This window comes from Leptodactylus fuscus, chromosome 2, assembly GCF_031893055.1.
Source record: "Leptodactylus fuscus isolate aLepFus1 chromosome 2, aLepFus1.hap2, whole genome shotgun sequence".
Classification (NCBI taxonomy): domain Eukaryota; kingdom Metazoa; phylum Chordata; class Amphibia; order Anura; family Leptodactylidae; genus Leptodactylus; species Leptodactylus fuscus.
In genome coordinates this window covers 177,563,199-177,585,913 of record NC_134266.1, presented here as the reverse complement: position 1 = coordinate 177,585,913, position 22,715 = coordinate 177,563,199, and the positions used below count along the sequence as shown (strand labels likewise).

General features: G+C 37.9%; 1 protein-coding gene across 3 annotated transcripts in view; it reads right to left on the bottom strand.

The window, feature by feature from the left end:
• Positions 1–12,192: 12,192 nt before the first annotated feature.
• Positions 12,193–22,715, bottom strand: part of GABRG3 (gamma-aminobutyric acid type A receptor subunit gamma3) — a 417,910-nt gene continuing 407,387 nt past the window's right edge. For all 3 annotated transcript variants that reach the window (XM_075265197.1, XM_075265198.1, XM_075265199.1), the window contains exon 9: positions 12,193–12,732. In XM_075265197.1, coding sequence (XP_075121298.1) covers positions 12,454–12,732 — 279 coding nt within the window. In that variant the 3' untranslated portion in view covers positions 12,193–12,453. The remainder of the gene's footprint in view (positions 12,733–22,715) is intronic.

Genomic DNA, 22,715 nt, shown 5'->3' with positions numbered 1-22,715 from the left:
TATAGCTAAGAAAGAGCATTCTCCGTTGTTGTTGCTTGGAACAGATGCTGAAAAAGCATTTGACCGGGTAAACTGGTCGTACATGAGAAGCGCATTGCAGGCTTTTGGTTTCCCACTACCCTTTATAGAAGCCATTTTTTCCATTTACTCGCAACCACATGCGAGGATTAAAGTAAATGGATCTCTCTCTGAATATTTTTCCATAACAAACGGTACGAGGCAAGGCTGCCCATTGTCCCCAACATTATTTATCCTCTCTCTGGAACCCCTCCTACAAGCAACGAGACAACACCCCAAAATTTCGGGCTTCACAGTTGGACAACATGACATATATTCTATGGCTTTTGCCGACGACATACTTTTCTTACTCTCAAACCCAATGGAAGGACTTCCTCATTTATCAGAGCTCTTATCTGCTTATGGGGAGATCTCCAACTTTAAAATAAATGTAGATAAATCAGAAATCTTAAACATTTCAGTCCCAAGACACTTAATAGACCAACTTAAGGCATGCTCTCCATATACGTGGAGACGAGATTCCATTAAGTACTTAGGCGTTCACATCACTCCCAACATAAGCGACCTATACGATAAAAATTTCGTCCCTCTGCTCAAAGAAATCAAAGCATCACTCCATACATATGATTTACTATGTATCTCATGGATAGGCAGACGGAATCTGTTCCAAACATATGTTACCCCTAAAATCTTGTACCACATGCAGATGCTTCCTATTGCATTACCGAAGAGTTTCTTCCAATCTATGAAAACCCTGACAAATAAGTACCTCTGGTCTAATAAACCACCTAGAATGTCCTAGAAATTACTCACAAGGCCAAAACACAAAGGAGGCCTAGCACTCCCAGACCTGTTATTATACTACAAATCTGTCCAGCTGTCCAGATGGATGTCCATGACATTTCCAGTACGAGATCAGATTTTGACTGCGTTGGAACGAACCCATTTTGGTTCAACATATAAACAAGTACTTTGGGCCCCAGAAGCAAAGCTGATGAGAAATTCTTCCTTTAGTACACTTCTGCGTGGTCCATGTGAAACATGGTCACAATACGGTCCCTTGCTGTCGCCACAAATTTCTCCTATCACACCGGCCTCTGCAGTCCCTGCGATCCTAAAGAAACAGTTATTCGCAGACTCTAATTTCTGGACTAAATTAGAAGGTTACAAAATAGCAGATCTTTTCAAAGATGGAACTCCCATCTCTCAACAAGCTTTACAACAATACCTACCGTCAGTCCGATTGAATTTTCTCCAATATGCTACTTTTAATACATGGATGACAGACATCAAGACTCTAGGATTTAAAAATAGGAACTTAACTCCTTTTGAAGTGAAGCTAGTCTCAGGTGCACCAATCTTTAGGAAACTGTCTTATCTCAAAACAGTCATTCTAAATGCTCAAGATTTCCCTACGCCGACCTATCTCATTTCTTGGGAAAAAGAATTGGACACTCACCTCTCAGAAGACGACACAGATTCAATTCTGAAACAATCGCACGGTTTTTCTAGATGCGTAAGATTGCAAGAGACTCATTTTAAACTTTTAGCTAGATGGTATAAAACCCCTGAGTGGCTTCACGCACACGGTCTAGCAGATTCAAAATTGTGCTGGAGATGTAAAACGCATATTGGCAACCTGACGCACATCTGGTGGAATTGCGACATGATTAAACCCTTCTGGTCAGGCGTTGAGACGCAGATTTCAAAAATTGTAAACAAAAAATTACAACTAACTCCTGAAATGGTTTTATTGTCTAAACCTTCTCCTCAATACTCTCCTTCCAAGGTAAATTTAACAACCCATCTAATTGCGGCTGCAAACTCACTGATCCCCCTTTTTTGGCTCCAACCATCACCTCCAACGCTTCAGTTATGGCGTGAGAAGGTTCATCAAATAGCCAGGTACGAAGAATTGGTCAGCTGGCAACAACGTACTTGAGATTCATATCTGAAGGTCTGGTCACCCTGGTGGGATGCATTCCCAACATTATCATGAGTTCATTAGACGAGCGGTTATCTTCCCTATTACCCTTTATTCTGATTGCCTTATCCTTCATCTCCCTTTCAAATTTATTCCTTCAATCTAATATTAAGCCAACATCCAATACTCCTCCCCCCTCCCCCCCATCCCTTACAATACTTAACCATCTACAACTTCTACAAGTCCTCCGTATTGCCTCTGTATATGATTGCTGTACTGTATTTTTCAAATATTATGTTTGTTTTACTGAAGTTTCAATGTATTATGCTGCATTTGATACTGCTGCTTGATATTCCCTATTCTGTACTTAATTTTGAACCTATTGTAAAATTTGTAAAATTTTCAATAAAATCAGAATTTAAAACAAAACTAATGCTACTACATCACTTGATGAATTCTTTGAGGGGTGCAGTTTTCAAAATGGGGTCACTTTCTAGAGGTTTCCACTGTTTTGACACCTCAAGGGCTTTGTAAATGCGACATGGTTCCTGAAACTGCTCACAGCCAGATCTGCCCTCTAAAAGCTCCTTGGCGCGCCTTCCCTTCTGCGTCTCGCGGTGTGTCCATACATTAGTTTACACCCACAAGTGGGGTACTATGGTAGTCCGGAGAACTTGCCTAACAAATTGTGGGATGCATTTTCTCCTTTAACCCCTTGTGAATGTGCAAATTGTAGGGCTAAACGAAAATATTAGTAAAATAAAATCAAATTTGAAAATTTCACCTCCATTTTGTATTAATTCCTGTTAAGCACTTATAGGGTTAAATTACTAGGCATATGTTGTTTTGGCTTATTTAAGGGGTGCAGTTTTGAAAATGGGGTGGTTTATGGGGGGCTTTAATACAAGGGTCTTTCAAAACGCCTTCATAACTGGATTAGTCCCTTAAAAAATGGGTTTTGAAAATTTCTTGAAAATTTTGAATATTGTTGTTTCACTTGTAAACCTTGTAATGTCGGTAAAAATTAAAAGGGCTACTAAAGTTTGATGCCGACATAAAGCAGAGATCTGGGACATGAGATTTATGATATAATTTTGGCGGTCTGACTATCTGTATGCAATGCACATCATTTCAAACTTTATAAAATGCATATTTTTCAAAATTTTCACCAAATTTCCTATTTTTTCATAATTAAACACAAAACATATCAACCAAAATTTACCACTAACATGAAGTACAATGTGTTACGAAAAAACAATCTTAAAATCACTTTGGTAAATTAAAGCATTCCAAAGTTATTGCCACATAAAGTGACACATGTCAGTTTTGAAAAATCGAGCTTGGTCAGGAAGTCAAAAAGTGCCATCGGCGGGAAGGGGTTAAGGAGACCTATAGTATTAGATAAACATTTTTGTTTTCTACCTAAAATAGTGCCACACTTGTCCATGGATTCTATATGGTCTTGCAGATCAATTCCAGTGAAGCTGAAATACAATACAAGTGGGGAGGGAATCTAGGCGGGGAGGGAATCTAGGCGGGGAGGGTGGGGTTGCCTTGGATAATCAGATTTAGGTAGAATATATATCAGAAGTCTACTCTGGTCCCTGACAGGGATAGATTTAACTTAAGGGGCACTGGACCTCCAGACATGCACCAGAACTATTAACAGACTGGAGCCTCTTAACAATTCTGTTACATCTAGCGCCTGGGGAAAGAGATGAAGGCTGGTGGGTATAGGAAAGCAAGTCCTAATTAATATCCCACCTACCCCCATACACACACTGTATCTATTGCATAAAAAAACTCATTCACTCTTTCAGCAACTATGTATATAGATTATAGCATACCTGCTATGTGGAAAGACTCTTCATAGTGTGATACTAGTGCCAATAGCATGCATTCTTACATACAGAGGTACTGCAACTCCATTTTTCTTCTGTCCATTTATTCCTGTATTAAATTTACTGCATTATGCTAAATAGATATTTGGAGGTTCTGTACATTTACAGAGAGGTTGTTGGAAGATGAGATACTAAATATTAAAAAGTTTAATGTAGACACATGCAATGCTGGTCTATGCAAAAATATGATTGATAGGCTTTCTGGATGTAAAGTATAATATTTATTGCCATTAGCAAAATGCATGTACAATAAAATCCTACTATGTAACATCCATTAGTTACAGTGTTTAAGTGATTTCAATTCTGCATGTCAGCAGGGGGAAATCAACTGGAAAAATACATACATAACACAATATAGCACCTTCCTCATTGTAGCTGAGTATGCCTGGTTTATACAATGTATACTCCTCTGGCTCATTTATTTACTAAACTGAGCTGTTGTTATTGTAACAGACGTCAATCTATTATGTGACAAGAGACAGCAAATTCTACGCTTTGTGTTTTTTCAAGAACTTAAATCATTCTGCAGAATAGTTTAAAAAATGGACAAATCAATCGTCAATAATTTCTACAGATAAGTGAATCTTTAAGACATCCACATCCAACAAATTATCCATTGATTTTATGAAATGTTAATCACTTTGTTTTGCTGTAAATCTCAAGACATTATTCCACCACTTTATAGCAACGCATTTCTAGCTGAACATCACAAGGGCATTCATATTTATAAACAATCAATATTTTCTTTGTGTTACGCTCTTTTGACCATATATATTTCTCTTACAAGCTGCCAGCGACTTTCTATTTTAGTATCTTGTCATTTTCAAATTTCACAGGTTTTCTTGGCTTTGTGCCATTACATATTCTCATTTATTATTCCCCTTGTCAGCACTTCATCTTTTAAAGCTCACAATTTCTAATAATACTGTACACATGTATTTACACATAGCCTCATGAAAACTCTGAATCTTCGTTTGTGGATTTTATAAAAAATTATATGTATAACTGGAACATATGCAAACTTGAATTTGGTGTTTTCATATTCAAATGCCCAAAACAGCAATCTACTGTATGCAATGCATAGAAATGTAAGAAACTACATATTGAGTCATACTTTGTAATATTACAGCTTTCCGTCAATGAGAACAACTGCCAGAGAAGTTGTTCACAAATATTAAAACTCAAAGGTCTCTGCTCTTGGGTTAACAATGTGTCAACAAGGCCCATGTAATGAATATAAAAGATGAATCAAGGTAGGCTACAAAAGAATTATAGCTTGCCCAAGGCATAAAATTATGTAAAGATCTTACTAGAAAATTATTCTTCAAAGTGTATTAAAATGTAACTTATTGACTCATTGTAAAGTGACATAAATCAAACAACTGACACCAATCAACTTTATTCTCAGTAAGGATTTGAAGCTTCATGACATAGAATTTTTTCACTGAAAGGCACTCCAGTTTTACCATAATTTAAAAGATGAAAGGTGCTTTTTTGAAAATAGTACAATAGTAAAATAAAAGTAGATGGCTTTCATCAAAAGAAGAATCAACCTCAATACCTGAAAACTGGAAAAGGTGTCCTTCCCTAAGTCAAGCTGCTCAGAAACTGAGCTGAAGCTAAAAATGTCAAGAGTTTGTCCATTTTAATGTATGTTTTATGTAAAATAAATGCAAAGACTTATGCAGTACTTGTTACTATAAGACCCCGTTCACATGTTGGAATTTGCTAATGATTTTTAGACAGATTCTGCCCCAAAATTAGCAGCAGTTTCCACCATGACTCACACTCCCATTATTTTCAATGGGAGGCAAAGATCACAGCAAGACATTGAAAAAGTAAGGGTCCTACTTGCTCTTGAGACAGGTTGTGGCATGAGATTCTCTGGGGCTTGAAAATGAAGAGGAATCCGAGGCAGTCCTAAGACTCATATTACCATTCAATAAAAGTCTAATATAACTGCTGAGGGGTGGCTCACACTTGTGCCCAGTGTCCAGTTTGTGCTGTCCACCAGGTTCTCATCTTCAGCCCCTGGGAAACTGGACAGGGGACAGAAACCCGGCGGACAGTTTTAAAACCCATTCACTTGAACGGGTTTCTAAAGGTGACCGCCCGTGTCCACCTGCTGCCTGTCCGCGGGGAAACTGTTTATTTTAACCGGACACAAAGTTGGACATGCAGGACTTTATATTCCTGTTAGCAGGCCATGTAGGCATAGTAGTCATGGTTGTCTATAGTGACATCACTAGGGTTGCTATGTGCCTTCACAAGGTTGTAATTGACTGTTCTGCTTACTTCACAGCAGGACGAGTGCAAACTGATGGGGCAGGAGACCCTAACAGAGCTTATGAAGGAACCATAAATAACTGTAAAGGTAAGGACTATGTCATATCTTAAGAAGTGTTTTATTTTTAATTTTATTGTTATTGTAAGTGGACAAAAAAGTGTTCTGTAAAGCTATGATTTTGCGCCTTTTCTTTTTCTATGGTTCACCAATATCTTTAAAGGGGTTTTCCCATCTTGTTGTTTCAGAAGTTTGCCTGCTGTCTCCTCTTCTCGCTTCCTGTATTTCTCCCCCCCCCAGCTTGCTGAATGGGTCTATGAAGTATCACAATACTTATACAGATCAAATAATATTCAAATACTAGTAGAGAATGGACTTCGTGTTATCTGTGTGTTTACATATTGAGATAACAGACAGGACTTGATCAGCAAGCTGCAATTATCTGAACTAATTGTCCTGCAGAGCTGTAGATATAACAGTGAGAGCAGTGAGTGAAGTCACTTGTCCTATCTCACAAGTCCGGGATTATGGAAACGCTGTGTAAACAATTTGAGGAAAAAGTTCACATAGCAGGAAAACAAAGCAGCATTTCCAAAGCAATATATTTAGGAAAAATCTTCAATTTACAAAATCTGTCAGTATAGATAGGATCCTTGAGATGGGACAACCCCTTTAATATTTGGTAGACAACAAGAAATGTGATATGATTGATATAAACATATATTAGCTTTCTTTAAATATAGTTCTTATCATTGGAATATACTGTAGATTAGTGCAATTTTTGCTTGCTAACATAAAACAATAAAACCACATTCAGTATAGGCTGTGGCGGCAGGTTTGAACTCAGACTAACACAAGACATTTTATAGCATAATTTACATACCGACTTATTTTAAAACATACAATTTATTGTATGAAACAGAAAATATGGACATACCAGTAGGAAACTCAGTACTGTACATTCATACCTATATGTGCGCATAGAGTATTTAGTGATCTGTGTTAATATTCCAGTTTTGTTTGCATACTGTTCTGTTTGTAAAGCTGCTTTCACTTGACATTGAAGTTTTGTGCCAGATTTACTGATCTGAACACTATGCAGGGAGACAACCTCCACACTGTCCTGTAATGATTATAGTATGGGGCAATGTTTCATGGGGAGCCAAGGACTCCTAACACCATAGATAGCTATAATGCTAGGAGCCCACCTCTGTGCATAGTGTTCAGGTTGGTAAACCTTGCACAGTCATATGTTGTGAAAAAACTGTGCTTTACAGTACCTACTAAGTGGATGGGATTCTGGCTAATTCCATCCAAACATTGCAGAAAAAAAATTGCAGCAGAAAATTTGCATTTTCAAAAATGATTGCATTTTTTAAATCACAGCATGTCAATTATACACTGGCGTTTTCCCTATTGGTATAATAGGGGTAGAAAATCCACAAAGGAAAACTGTGCAAAATTAAAAAAAAAAAATGCTGTGAAAAAAAATTATGCATTTCTGCAGCATTTTATTCCTCAGCGGTTTTTTTTTTTGTCAGTAATTCGCAATATGGGGCCGTAATATGTATACCAAAAAGCTTAAGCTTATTTTTGCTTGTGTGGTTAAAGAGGAACTTTCATGGGTTTGGGCACAGGCAGTTCTATATACTGCTGGAAAGCCGACTGAATTCAGCGCACTGTCGGCTTTCACGATCTGTGCCCTGAGTGAAGACCTATCGGTTCCGGTACCGTAGCGCTTTACAGTCAGAAGGGCGTTCCTGGCAGTCAGTCAGGAAAGTCCTTCTCCACAGCAGCGCCAATAGCACTGTGCTGTGTGAGTGGGGAGGAACGCCTACTCCCTTTGCTCACAGTGCTCGTCCATAGGCAAGTATTATCAGGAGGGAAGGGGGCGTTCCTCCCCACTCACACAGAACAGCACTATAGGTGCTGCTGTGAAGAAGGACGTACCTGACAGACTGTCAGGAACGCCCTTGTAACAGTGAAGAGCTAAGGTACCGGTACCGATAGCCCTTCATCCGGGGCACAGATCGTAAAAGCTGACAGTATGCTGAACTCAGTGCACTGTTGGCTTTCCAGCAGTATATAGAACTGCCTGTGCCCAAACCCATGAAAGTTTCTTTTTAAAACTTGGTCAAAGCATTGGCGTATACTTTTTACAATTTATACCCTTGACAGGCCATGTGTTTCAAACCTTTCAAATGATGCAATAGATAGATTTTGGATTTTAAGAGTATAATTTTTAATATATAATTTACGAAATGGCTGCTTAGCAATAATTATTATGGCTTCACCACTTTCTAAGGCTCTTTGAATATATACACTTCCTCTGCATGATGAGATGACTTTCTTGTCCTATGCACTCACATACACTACTGAGAATCAATACATTTAATTTGGCAAAGCAGTTATCAAAGCTATAGCCTTTAGACATGTTGAAAGAGAGTCAAGTCCCTTGGACTCATTCTTGCACAAATCGTCTAATGCAGTAAATCCAGATGTCTCACAATTCTTTGTGTACTGTGCCGTACAATTATTTCTACACTGTTAGGCAAAACTACTTGTCCACTGTCTTACACATACACTCATTATTTGGCACAGTTCATTATCATTAGTCGTATATGGAATTTCCTATTTACATACAATATAGTAAAATAACTATATTTTTTACATACTATATGGCACAGTTATTTGTATACTGTATGTCACACTTATATGTCTACTGTTTGGCACAATTATTTGCATCTGAGAATTCATAAGCATAATTTTCCACACTCTTTGGAGTTAGTGGGAAAATTGATTGAAACAGACCTACTAAAAAATGACATTTACAGTTAGGGCCAGAAATATTTGGACAGTGACACAAGTTTTGTTATTTTAGCTGTTTACTAAAACATGTTCAGAAATACAATTATATATATAATATGGGCTGAAAGTGCACACTCCCAGCTGCAATATGAGAGTTTCCACATCCAAATCGGAGAAAGGGTTTAGGAATCATAGCTCTGTAATGCATAGCCTCCTCTTTTTCAAGGGACCAAAAGTAATTGGACAATGGACTCTAAGGGCTGCAATTAACTCTGAAGGCGTCTCCCTCGTAAAACTGTAATCAATGAAGTAGTTAAAAGGTCTGGGGTTGATTCCAGGTGTGTGGTTTTGCATTTGGAAGCTGTTGCTGTGACCAGACAACATGTGGTCAAAGGAACTCTCAATTGAGGTGAAGCAGAACATCCTGAGGCTGAAAAAAAAGAAAAAAATCCATCAGAGAGATAGCAGACATGCTTGGAGTAGCAAAATCAACAGTCGGGTACATTCTAAGAAAAAAGGAATTGAGTGGTGAGCTTGGGAACTCAAAAAGGCCTGGGCGTCCATGGATGACAACAGTGGTGGATGATCGCCGCATACTTTCTTTGGTCAAGAAGAACCCATTCACAACATCAACTGAAGTCCAGAACACTCTCAGTGAAGTAGGTGTATCTGTCTCTAAGTCAACAGTAAAGAGAAGACTCCATGAAAGTAAATACAAAGGGTTCACATCTAGATGCAAACCATTCATCAATTCCAAAAATAGACAGGCCAGAGTTAAATTTGCTGAAAAACACCTCAAGAAGCCAGCTCAGTTCTGGAAAAGTATTCTATAGACAGATGAGACAAAGATCAACCTGTACCAGAATGATGGGAAGAAAAAAGTTTGGAGAAGAAAGGGAACGGCACATGTTCCAAGGCACACCACATCCTCTGTAAAACATGGTGGAGGCAACGTGATGGCATGGGCATGCATGGCTTTCAATGGCACTGGGTCACTTGTGTTTATTGATGACATAACAGCAGACAAGAGTAGCCGGATGAATTCTGAAGTGTACCGGGATATACTTTCAGCCCAGATTCAGGCAAATGCCGCCAAGTTGATCGGATGGCGCTTCATAGTACAGATGGACAATGACCCCAAGCATACAGCCAAAGCTACCCAGGAGTTCATGAGTGCAAAAAAGTGGAACATTCTGCAATGTCCAAGTCAATCACCAGATCTTAACCCAATTGAGCATGCATTTCACTTGCTCAAATCCAGACTTAAGGCGGAAAGACCCACAAACAAGCAAGACCTGAAGGCTGCGGCTCTAAAGGCCTGGCAAAGCATTAAGAAGGAGGAAACCCAGTGTTTGGTGATGTCCATGGGTTCCAGACTTAAGGCAGTGATTGCCTCCAAAGGATTCACAACAAAATATTGAAAATAAAAATATTTTGTTTGGGTTATGTTTATTTGTCCAATTACTTTTGAGCTCCTAAAATGTGGAGTGTTTGTAAAGAAATGTGTACAATTCCTACATTTTCTATCAGATATTTTTGTTCAACCCTTCAAATTAAACGTTACAATCTGCACTTGAATTCTGTTGTAGAGGTTTCATTTCAAAACCATTGTTGTGGCATGCAGAGCCCAACTCGCGAAAATTGTGTCACTGTCCAAATATTTCTGGCCCTAACTGTACCTCTGAAAATAAAGTGTTTTATTTTCTTCTTTATACTTTTAATAATATTATACTATGTACTGCATGTGTGTGCATATTCATAGTGCAGTTCAAAACTTTAATACTGCTCTTTTGGCATTTAAACTTCATATTTGTTTATATATATATATATATATATATATATATATATATATATATATATATATATATATATATATATATATATATATATATATATTTTTTTTTTTAATATCATGCCACACAGGAGAATAGATGTTTACTTCTGATGGTTAATTTTATTTGTAAGAAAAAAAACTTTATTGACAATATAGAACAAAGAGAGACAACTGACAAAAATGTAATAAGTTTAATTTACTTCCTATCCCTGCCATTTTTATTTTTCTAAAATAAGACCCATTGGCCCAACAAACAAAAAATGTGTGGCCTAAAAAGAGAAAAAAAATATTATTTTATAATTATTAGAGATGAGTGAGTAGTACTCGATCGAGTAGGTATTCGATCGAATACTATGGTATTCAAAATACTCGTATTTGATCGAGTACCACTTGCTGTTCGAATGTAAAAGTTCGATGCAGAAACAGCATTGATTGGCCAAATGCTATAAAGTCGACCAATCGACGCTGGTTCTTCTCCTACCTTTAGAAGTCTTCTCCGTGCAGCTTCCCCACGGCGTCTTCCGGCTCTTCATTCACTCTACCCAGGCCCGATGCCTGGCAGCGTGAATGAAGAGCCGGAAGACGCCGCGGGGACGCTGCAAGGAGAAGACTGCTCGGAGGATCCAGCCCGACCCTCACTCGTGGACTTGGTAAGTATAATTTGATCAAACGTTGCCTACCCCTGAAACGAGCATTTTCCCCCCATAGACTATAATAGGGTTCGATATTCGATTCGAGTAGTCGAATATTGAGGAGCTACTCGAAACGAATATCGAACCTCGAATATTTTACTGTTCGCTCATCTCTAATAATTATTTGAATGCAATAAATGAAATACCTCACTGTCCAATTCTGTTACAGAGGCAGGATGCTCCCATGACAAGACCTCCTGGCTCAAATGTATAAAATGAGAGGAATCAAACACTCCAATTCAAATAGATGTCTTTTTATTCCCGGTAGACTTATTATTTGCGAAAGAGTTTAGATACAGTAAAAATATTACAGTGATCTGTTTGAATTAGATTGATGATTAGAATATGGCATTACGTGTATTGGTCTGAACACAGAGACTGCTGGTCATGAAGAAATTTATAAATAATCTATTAATTTAAGATATCATCTAAAATATCAAAATTCTGTACACTCAAGCTTAGTTTATCTTCACTAAAATGTAATTGTAAATGTAATTAAAATATTATTTTAATTAAATGTAATTAAAATGTAATTAAAATATTATTTTAATTTTCTTTTTCCAGTTTCTACTTCAATTGTAGAAGACACCATTTTCAAACAAATGAGTTTGTGCTCTTTTATAAAAAATCAACTTTATTTTTTTTATAGAAATTAAAGGTAGGTTTAATAAAAGGATGCAGTGATATTTTTGTTACTTTTTAATGTACAATATAATTTCATGGTACTTTTCCGGTATAATTTTCTATGCCAAATATAGATTTTAGTATATAAGAATTTATAAGCCTTGTTTTGTGATAAAAAGTATTTAGGCATTAGTAATAACATTTCACAATTAAACAATTCAAATCGAGTCTTTTGTTCTTGCATTGTCCTCAACAAATGTACTCCAAAGAATTTCCGGGGTCATTATGAGGAAGAGAAAGTCTTTAATATCCTCTAGTTTCATTTGTCTGTGTAATTCAAATAAAAGCAGTCTTCACAAAGCGAGTCTTTATAGGTAGAGATATCCAACCCAATAAACAAGATTAAATAACAAGAACGATGTTGGAAAAAACACTCTGGAGTAGGAGTCCAATTCTAGAAGGTCTATATGTATCCGACCTCTCCTCCAAGAGCCTGATTTACATTCATCATAGCAACAAAAGAAGCTCTGACAGTCTTTACCATCCAGACACTCATAAACACATGCTTCTTCAAGTTCTTGCCAGTACATGGCATTGTTCAAAGTGATGACAGTCGGGGGAGGTCTCATATCCAATACAGAATAGTTCTTAAATAGAAAAAAAAAAAGAAAAAAAAAAAAAAGAAAAAAGAATTATTACATTTTCATTAACATTTTTAACAATTATTACCTTATAACACACATATATATATATATATATATATATATATATATGTTTATTAGTCCATTATCTATTTAAATATGATAAAAAAAACAAACACTCTAGATTTCTTGAACAAAATTGTATTGCTATTTCATTATCCAAACTCATATTCATATGAATGCAGGCACTCCAGCTCCCTCTAGCCCCCTGCTCTCAGCAAAATACATATGAAACAAGATTATTAACCTATTCCCAAACACTGCCAGTAACCTTACTCATACTTCTATTGTGTGGACTCCTTTGTAGCTTTAGAAGTCCCTGCACTAGCTTCATCTTCTGTTGCTTCAGACCTTCCAAAATGCTCGACAACTATTAGTAATACTTAATAGTCGTTTCCCAGCCCAGGTGAATCAGTGCACCACAATAGAAACTTTCAACTGTGATTGACATTCACTATATATTTTCAGTTCAAATGATAGTTTATAATTGGAACAACACTGAATACTCCTAAACTGAATGTTTTTTTTTTTTTGTTTACATTCAATTGTAGTTTTAAAGCCTAACCACTATAGATATAAACTTTAATCTATATCTATGTAAATACATAATAATTACTTAAATAAACATAGATAGATAGATAGATAGATAGATAGATAGATAGATACTTTGTGAAAACCAAAATTTGTCCCATAACTCTATCTGAGTTATTGTTAGGGAATAGCCTGATAATAATTCCCCAGAAGCTGCTGGCGAACCCTGGAGGAAGGGGCACAAGGGTGAGTGAGCCCTAAGCTGAAGCCCCCAACTGTCCCTTCCTATTGCCAGGCCCTATCCTACGTAATAGGCGGCAACCACGAAGACAGTCCCTTCCTGTATAAGTGATACACAAAACCCAGACAAGAGGGACAATAACAAAGGGAGGTCAGCTAGCCAGGGTTCGGTAACAGTCGAGCAATGCAGTGCCAAATCGGAGTCCAAAATAATAGTCAGTAGGGAAAGCCAGAGGTCAAGGATTAGAATACAAGTAAATAAACAGCAAAGGAAACCAGCAAGCACAAGGCAATAACAGGCACTAGTGTGAATTTGAGCAAAGACTAAATAGGGGAGGATGAACCCGCCCTGAACCTGACAGGAAGGCAGGCTGTCAATCACAGGCAAGACAAAATTAAACCACTGAATGGACAGAGGCAACAAGGGCAGAAGACGACTGTGGTGCAAATACAATGACAGAACTAGAGCCATGTTCACACAGTGCAACTAAAAACTTTAAGCAAATGATCAAACTGCACCCACCTCCTGCGCCGCAGCACGTGAGCAAAGGGTGGCGCAGAGACCCGAACAGGCAGAGATGTTACAGTTATGGCACAAATTTTGATTATCACAAAGTTTTCTGCTTCATTTTTATACAGGCATTTTGCAATAACACTAGATTGTTATGAAAATTGATCAGATGAGTTACAAAAAATTAAAAATTAAATCCTTGACTTGAAAATTAACTTGATCACAAAAGGCCATTTCCACAGAATGTCAGCCCTTCCAAAAATTGAGTCACTAACATTTCAGTGATCTCCTAGTTTTCTCAGGAGAAAGTGTTAAAGAGAGCTACACAGATGGATAGGTTCCGCTCACCTGAATCAAATTGTGTTTTCTTCTTGTAACTTAGTGCCTCTGTTGCTGAGAGATCATTGTTTTTTATGAAAAACAATTCTATGGAGCAATATGGATCTTGACAATGCTTCAAAGATGTAAGTGGTAATGCCGTTTTTGCTCCAACGACCACATTTTCATATTAAAAAAACAATATTTCAGCAAAGGAGGCACAAGGTTAAAAGACTGATGACAGTATTACCTTAAACATTTCCAAGGAAATGTACAGTCCCCATTGTATTGTACCTAAAGGGCCCTGCAGGCAAGAGCATTGCAGCATGTAAAACTATCCCTTAATCAACAATTTTTCAGATCATCAAGAATTTCAAGGAGAGAAGTTCAATTTATGAGAAGACTTCAAGACACCCAATATCGTCTAGCAAGTGAGATTGGTTCAACACACCTGGAAAACTTACTAAAGAATGGAGCAGGCAGGGATTTGTGTCTCTGAACTCATGGTATGAAGGTTTTTCGAAGCTGCCCTGCTGTCAAGAGGGGAAGCAAAGAAGCTACTATTCTTTAAGTAAAACATCAACATATCAAGGGCAGACTGACTGATTCTGAATTACATGGTTTAGACTGAGAAAAACTAGGACAAACAAAACAAAAAGATAAACTTATTTTCTCTGATGAAGCACCCTTCAGACCATTTGGACATCTGGAAGAATAATAGCACAGAGAAGAACTACCGTGAGTCCAGTGTCATGCCAATAGTAAAGCATCCTGAAACCATTCATGTGTGGGACTGCTTTTAATCCAAAGGGGTGTATTGCCAGTGCAAATTATGAAGGACTGTGAAAGTCTGGACCTCAAGCAACTGAGCTTGCTAGAAGGAGACGCATACAGTAAGATTTCCTTTACCATTTGTTTCATAGTGCACAATTTGTAGTTATAAAAAACTGTCAGTAGAAAAAAAATAAGTTACAATATATAGTACAAATATATATTTCCCATCCTTTGGTTGAACTTGATGATCATAAGTCTTTTTTCAATTGTAATATATAACTATGTAAAAGAAGCTCGATCCATGTATTGGCTGAATTTACCAGCCTATACCTTATGCGAGGAGACATACTGTCCTACCATTTACAGTATGGGACAGTATGTCACTGGTAGGCCTGGACTCCTAGCAGCATAGATAACTATACTGGTAGGAGTTCATCTCATGCCCGAAACTTGGTTGTTTGAATGTGCCTTAGATAATAATAAACTAAGTTTGTAAAAATACTTGATTAAATACAGTTTATCCTTAAATTTTGTGTACATCGTTTCAATATAAATGTATGTATGTACATGATTTCAGATTGTACTGTGTGAGCGGGGAGGAACGTCCCCTCCCTCTCCTCACAGTACTTGTCCATAGACTAGTACTATCAGGAGGGGAGGCGGCGTTCCTCCCCGCTCACACAGTACAGTGCTATAGGCGCTGCTGTGAAGAAGGACGTTCCTGATAGACTGTCAGGAATGCCCTTCTGACTGTGAAGAGCTACGGTACCAGTACCGATAGCTCTTCACCCGGGGCACAGATTTCACACAACATCCAAGATACAGGTATATTATGCACCCCAGTAATCCTCCTGAGGCACATGAGCTTTTTATTAGATTCATGTCAAATTTTACATGCATCAAATAGTAAAAAAATTGAACATGTTCAAAACTATTCTTCTTTCCAAGAAGCATTGCCTGTAGAAGAAAATATATATGTACTAAAGTCTCCCTTCTACAATGTATTCTGAATGCTGCAAGCAGGCTCGTCTATCAGTCTAAATGCTATACCGATGCCTCTGATTTATACGGTCACTGCACTGGCTGCCTATTCGCTATCAGAATACAATATAAACGTATCCCTCTCATCCACAAGTCTTTCCATAATGCTGCACCTCCCTACATTTCCTCCCTCATCTCTGTCTACCACCCAACCCATGCTCTTCATTTGGCCATTGACCTAAGACTAACATACTCTATTATTAGAACCTCTCAGTCTCATCTTCAATATTTCTCCAGAGTTGCACCACTTCTCTGGAATTCATTACATCAGGCAGTCACATTAACACCTAACTTCTGCAGCTTCAAGCACATTGTAAAGGCTCATCTCTTCAGACAGGCCTACTATATTTACCTTCCTAAACACTTCTTCAGTTACATTTCCTAAAACTAACCTTTATCTGTTCACAAGAGCCACCCCCTTCCCCGTATACCAAAGCACTTTGTATCTATTCATATAAGGACACTGGCTGGTGACTTACAGCTTTATTTATTTGTATAATTCTTGTAAGCTTTTTCATAAAAAATGGGTATTCTACTGTATAAGCACCTCTTGTGTCACCTCCTGTTATACCTCATAAATTGTAACCTCTGGTGAGCAGGGCCTCATATTGTATGAATTGTAAAGAGCTGCAAAATATTTTGGTATAAAATAAGGTTTTTTTTATTATTAATATGGTGCTGAATTGAGGAGTTCCACCACAGCACATGAAATGCCTATGATTCTTTATTACAGAAACAAAGAGACTACATACACGTCTGCACAGCCTTCAGACATGAAGCTATGCATTAATTATATATCATACGTAAACAAAAAGAAGATCACTCAGATGTCCATCATGTGAGTGAATTCAATTAAGATCAAGATCTTCTGTTCGCTATAAAAGATGCAGAAATGTATCTGATATCTAAAATTGGTAGAAAATCTCGAAACATAATGAGCAAGACATGTAACATGTTTTTCTTACAGAACTCAATAATTGTAATCATTAAAAAAATTTACGAAAACATCTCTCAACTAATAAATAATTCATACCGACTAGGAGAATATAATTTATTTATTAGAACTCTGGATTTAAAGAATTTGGGAAGATATGCTTGTGTCTTCTAAGAGCTACTGTATACTGCTTATAAATATTTCAGCGATTACTTAGGGATATTGTTAAAGCTATTCTTTCTGCGGAATAACAATAATTGATAAGTGTACCGTGCTGCTGCTGTTGACTTTCTTTTACACAAACAAAAATTGGCAGTGATGATTTTAGAGCTGGGATGCGCACATAGTACTTTAGAATCTTGGTTCAGTACCTTATGCAACACTTTATATAAAAGACTAACCCAGACATGTTTTATGTGTCTAGAACAAAAAGTAGACACCGAGCACACTCATAGTGCAGATAATCATAAATATTCTGTGGCAATTTGAAAAACCCACAAGTGACAGATAGACCTGATTGGCCTCTCACCTAATGTGACTGTGATCCCGTTCACAGTTACGTTTAGAAGATTGATGACTAGGTGGAGAGAGCAGCACGTCACAGGAACACCAATAGGAAAGGACCAGGTGTGAAAGAAATGTAAAAAACCAAAAGGACCGCGCTCACAGGTCAATAGATTTATTGGGAAAAAACTGGAGTGCACTTCAGTTTTTTCCCAATAAATCTATTGACCTGTGAGCACGGTCCTTTTGGTTTTTTACATGTTTTATGTGTCAGGAAATAGGAAATGATTGATAGATCCTCATCTTATAATGCAGTAAAAACTGGGTTCACTTCTTGCCTTGACTTGCACCTTGCAACTTTAATTTGATGGTGGATCTCCCATTAACCTCCTCATTAGTATTCACCAAACTGCGGTGATTTCTCTGTGCAGTGAATACTAATGAGCCAGCAAGTGGATATAAGTGACTATTCAATATTCACTATTCCTGTATAGCGCTTTTGTTCACAAAAAGAGTAAAGGGTGGGGGAGGATTCATGAATTGCCTTATGTCATAAAAGCATTGTAAAATAGTCTCATATCATCATATTACAATTTTTCAATGCTACATACAACTAAAATAGGCACAAGTGGTGCTTTTGTACTCGCCTTACCACTCATACAAGAGTGGGTGTAGCACAGTGTTGGCCATGGGTGGAAGGGAACCACCACATTCATTATCATTTGTGCCACAAAATTAGAGTAACAGAAGACATCTCAGGACTAGAGATGAGCGAACAGTAAAATGTTCGAGGTTCGATATTCGTTTCGAGTAGCCCCTCAATATTCAACTACTCGAATCGAATATCGAACCCTATTATAGTCTGTGGGGGGAAAATGCTCGTTTCAGGGGTAGCCAACGTTCGATCAAATTATACTTACCAAGTCCACGAATGAGGGTCAGGCTGAATCCTCCGAGAAGTCTTCTCCTTGCAGCGTCCCCGTGGCATCTTCAGGCTCTGAATTCACTCTGCCAGGCATCGGGCCTGGGCAGAGCTGACTGCGCATGTCTGCACTACAAGTGGACATGCGCAGTCAGCTCTGCCCAGGCCCGATGCCTGGCAGAGTGAATTCAGAGCCGGAAGACGTCGCGGGGAAGCTGTACGGAGAAGACTTCTAAAGGTAGGAGAAGAACCAGCGTTGATTGGCCGACTGTATAGCATTTGGCCAATCAAGGCTGGTTCTGTATCGAACTTTTACATTCGAATAGTGAGTGGTATTCGATTGAGTACGAGTATTTTGAATACCGTAGTATTCGATCGAATACCTACTCGATTGAGTACTACTCGCTCATCTCTACTCAGGACTGCCATAAATTTGTGCCTAGGTGCAAGGGCATTTGGGGGAAGCGGCTAATTCTTGATGAGCTACAGAGAGTCTTGATGAAGGTCTTTACAAAATAATGTTTCTTTTATGTAATTTTTCATACATTTTCTCCATCTGCAGTATATTTCCAATGAACTAAAAATAATGGAAAACAATGATGATAACAATGATAACAGCTACCTCTTCTGTCACCCCCTCTACCTCATAGATTGTAAGCTCTTGCAAACAAGGTCCTCAGTCCAGTCCCATTGTGTGAATTAACTATTACTTTGTAATGTATTTTATTTTCTGTACTTGAAACTTACAATTTGTAAAGTGCTGTGGAATATGTTGGCGCTATATAAATAAGATGTATCATTAATAATAATAATAATAATAATAATAATAATAACAAATTGTATCACATTGGTCATTACAAGTTCCTGTAAGTAGGTGAATTAAAGAGTACTTTTTTAACTGTTCTGTAACATGCTAAAGGTAATCATGGGTTTGCAAAGGTAGCACATATGCTAAGGATATTAAAAAGTCGTATAATTCATTTAATATAATGACATGACTTGAAAATGGTCAACCAAACTTAGATGAAAACATTTTCCATGATGTACCGTATATACTCGAGTATAAGCCGACCCGAATATAAGCCGACCCCCCCAATTTTACCACAAAAAATTGGGAAAACTTATTGACTCGAGTATAAGCCTGGGGGGGGGGGGGGGGGGAATGCAGCAGCTACTGGAAAATTTCAAAAATTAAAATGGTCAGAGTTTTTGGGTGCAGTAGATGCTGGGGAAGGGCAGGGGGTGTTTTGGTTTTGTCGGTCCCTTCCCTTCCTTTTTTTCCCCCACTTGGAATTCAGCCTGGCTGAACATAGGGTATCTGCAGTGCTCCTATTAACCCCTTCCTGATGGAACAGGAGCACTGCAGATACCCTATATTCAGTAGACCGGGCACTGTCAGACACAGGGACACCTAATGTGTTTGTGTTTCACAGTCATTTTCTACTTTTCTATGTATTCTAGGGAAAGGAGCGATTTAGAGCATTTATTTTTTTTTTAACTATTTTATGGGAGATTCTATACATTAATATTGTGGCTGGTCATAGACCCCCCCCCCAAAAAAAAAAAAAAAAAAATATATATATATATTTTTTTTTGCTGACTCGAGTATAAGCCGAGGGAGGCTTTTTCAGCACAAAAACTGGGCTGAAAAATTCGGCTTATACTCGAGTATATACGGTAAGTTGAAGTTTGGTAAATAATATCAGAAATACAAACAATAAATTCCTGATGGAAGGTTTGAATAAAATAGGATGCAAAACAATATCTGAAGGTATGTTATGCTCCCAGGGCTAGGCAATTTTGCCTAAAAATAAAATACAGATTATTGTTTAATCATATGGGTAATTCACACTTTTACGGTTGAGTTTTGCTTTTGTGTAAAGAACTAAAAAACTTCTGTTAACTGTCAAAGTGATAAGGAGTTAGATATATTTGATGCACCCAATTATTGACTACAGTGACAACACTGTTTACCATGGCTTATGGTGGGGGAAGAAAGCCTGTGTAAAACATATCAGGCTTTGGTGCAGGACTAATAGAAAATCTGAACCGCACTGAAATAGCAACTTAAATGACTAAATACCCATCCCTAAATACCACAAAACACTTAAAGATTTGTGAATTACTATATCAGATTGGGAAGAATATACAAATCTGTCTCCTAAGATGTAAACAGGGAGACAGTGCCTCTGTTATGCCGCCCTCTATGGGAAGCACCCTGAACAACATGCCCGACTTCCCAGAAGTCTTTACTGCATAATGCGGGGTTATAACCAAATCAATTTCTCAGCTATGGATGGCACAGTTTCTGTCTGGTTGGACTTCATCAGCGCAGCCTAGAGAGAATTGATTTGGTAGAAGTGAGAGGCTGAGAGACCAGATTATGGGGATAATGTCCATCCTTAGGGAAAGACCACCTTTTCAGGTGTGTGGAGACTTATAGCCATAGTTGCTCCACCACAAGGGAACATGGGAAGAATATGCAAATCTGTCTCCCAAGACAGATCTGTCTCCCTTTAAACACGAAGAATTATTTTTATAAATAATTAAAAACTAGAATCCTAGAACCAGAATCCTAAACCTAAAGCATATTAGGTTAGAACACATAGTACTTGGTAAATACTGATTTTCTTGTCATTAATTTCAAGAAAATCATTATATTTTATACATTTTTTTTTAGTAATTCTGCTTTACTTATGATACAATCATTTGAGGCGTCAGTGTATATTTGCTGACTTTCTGCTTACATTGTGCTCCCATTTAACTATTTACACTGGCCCAGGACACAGGTCACTCTTATTTGTTGAAAAAGAAGTTATAAAAAGAAGCAAGGCAGCTGTGAAATGGTAGGCTGTGTTGAACTGAAGGCACTTGTGCATGCTGAGAAAACAGCATGACATTTAAGTATTGTCTGCCCTGTTTTTATTTCATTCAGTAAATTGCTATTTTTGTTATAGACACTTATTATAAGTAATGACGTGTCGTATTATTAGCCACAATAAATTTCCCTTTCTACAAAAGTCTTACACCGAGTGAACAAATATTTATCATCGACCCATTTAACTGTTTTATCATTTCATAATTCTAATTTAGTTGGGTTTCTCTTAGGTTCCTATATAGTTTCCCACAAATCCTTTTCTGACCTGGACATTCTCTAAAAATGGTAAAAATAGCCTGTGATCACTCATGGTACTTTGTATTGTCTTTGCCCTTAATGCATGCAGAAGTTGCAAGTATTTCAATTTATCCCTATTTGTAAGTGCATAATGTGACTTCAAAGAGTCAAAATTTCAAATTCCATCTTAATCTATTATGTGTGACAATTAGAGATGAGCGAACACTAAAATGTCCGAGGTTCGAAATCCAATTCGAACAGCCGCATACTGTTCGACTGTTCGAACGGATTTCGAACCCCATTATAGTCTATGGAGGGGAATGCTCATTTCAGGGGTACGCAAAATTTGATAAAATTATACTTACCAAGTCCACGAGTGATGGTCAGGCTGGATTCTCCTTGATATCTTCTCCCGGCGCAGTGTCCCCGCGTCTTCTTCCGGCTGGAATTCACTCTGCCTAGGCATCGGGGCCTAGGCAGAGCCAACTGCACATGCGCGGTCATGCACAGACATGCGCAGTCGGCTCTGCCCAGCCCGACGCCTGAGCAGAGTCGAATGCGCATGCGAGGGCATGCCCGCGCATACGCAGTTGGCTCTGCCTAGGCCGGATGCCTAGGCAGAGTGAATTTCAGCTGGAAGACGCCGCGGGGACGCTGCACGGAGAGGACTAAAGGTAAGAGAAGAACCAGCGTTGATTGGCAGAATGTATAGCATTCTGCCAATCAACGCTGGTTCTGCATCTAACCTTAAACTTCGAACAGCTAGTAGTGTTCGATCGAGTACGAGTATTTTGAATACCGTAGTATTCGATCGAACACCTACTCGATCGAACATTACTCGCTCATCTCTAGTGACAATTCTTTAACCCCCAAAAACACCCTTATAATTTTATGCCTTCAATGAGCTGAGTGCTATTCTACAGTTCTTACAATTTTTGTAAAGCAAGCTAAGGCTCAAAGTTATAGAAAGGCTGCTTTTTTGTTGAATATTTTGTGCTTATGATTTTATACTTTTCCCTTCTGTTAATTAAAAAAACAG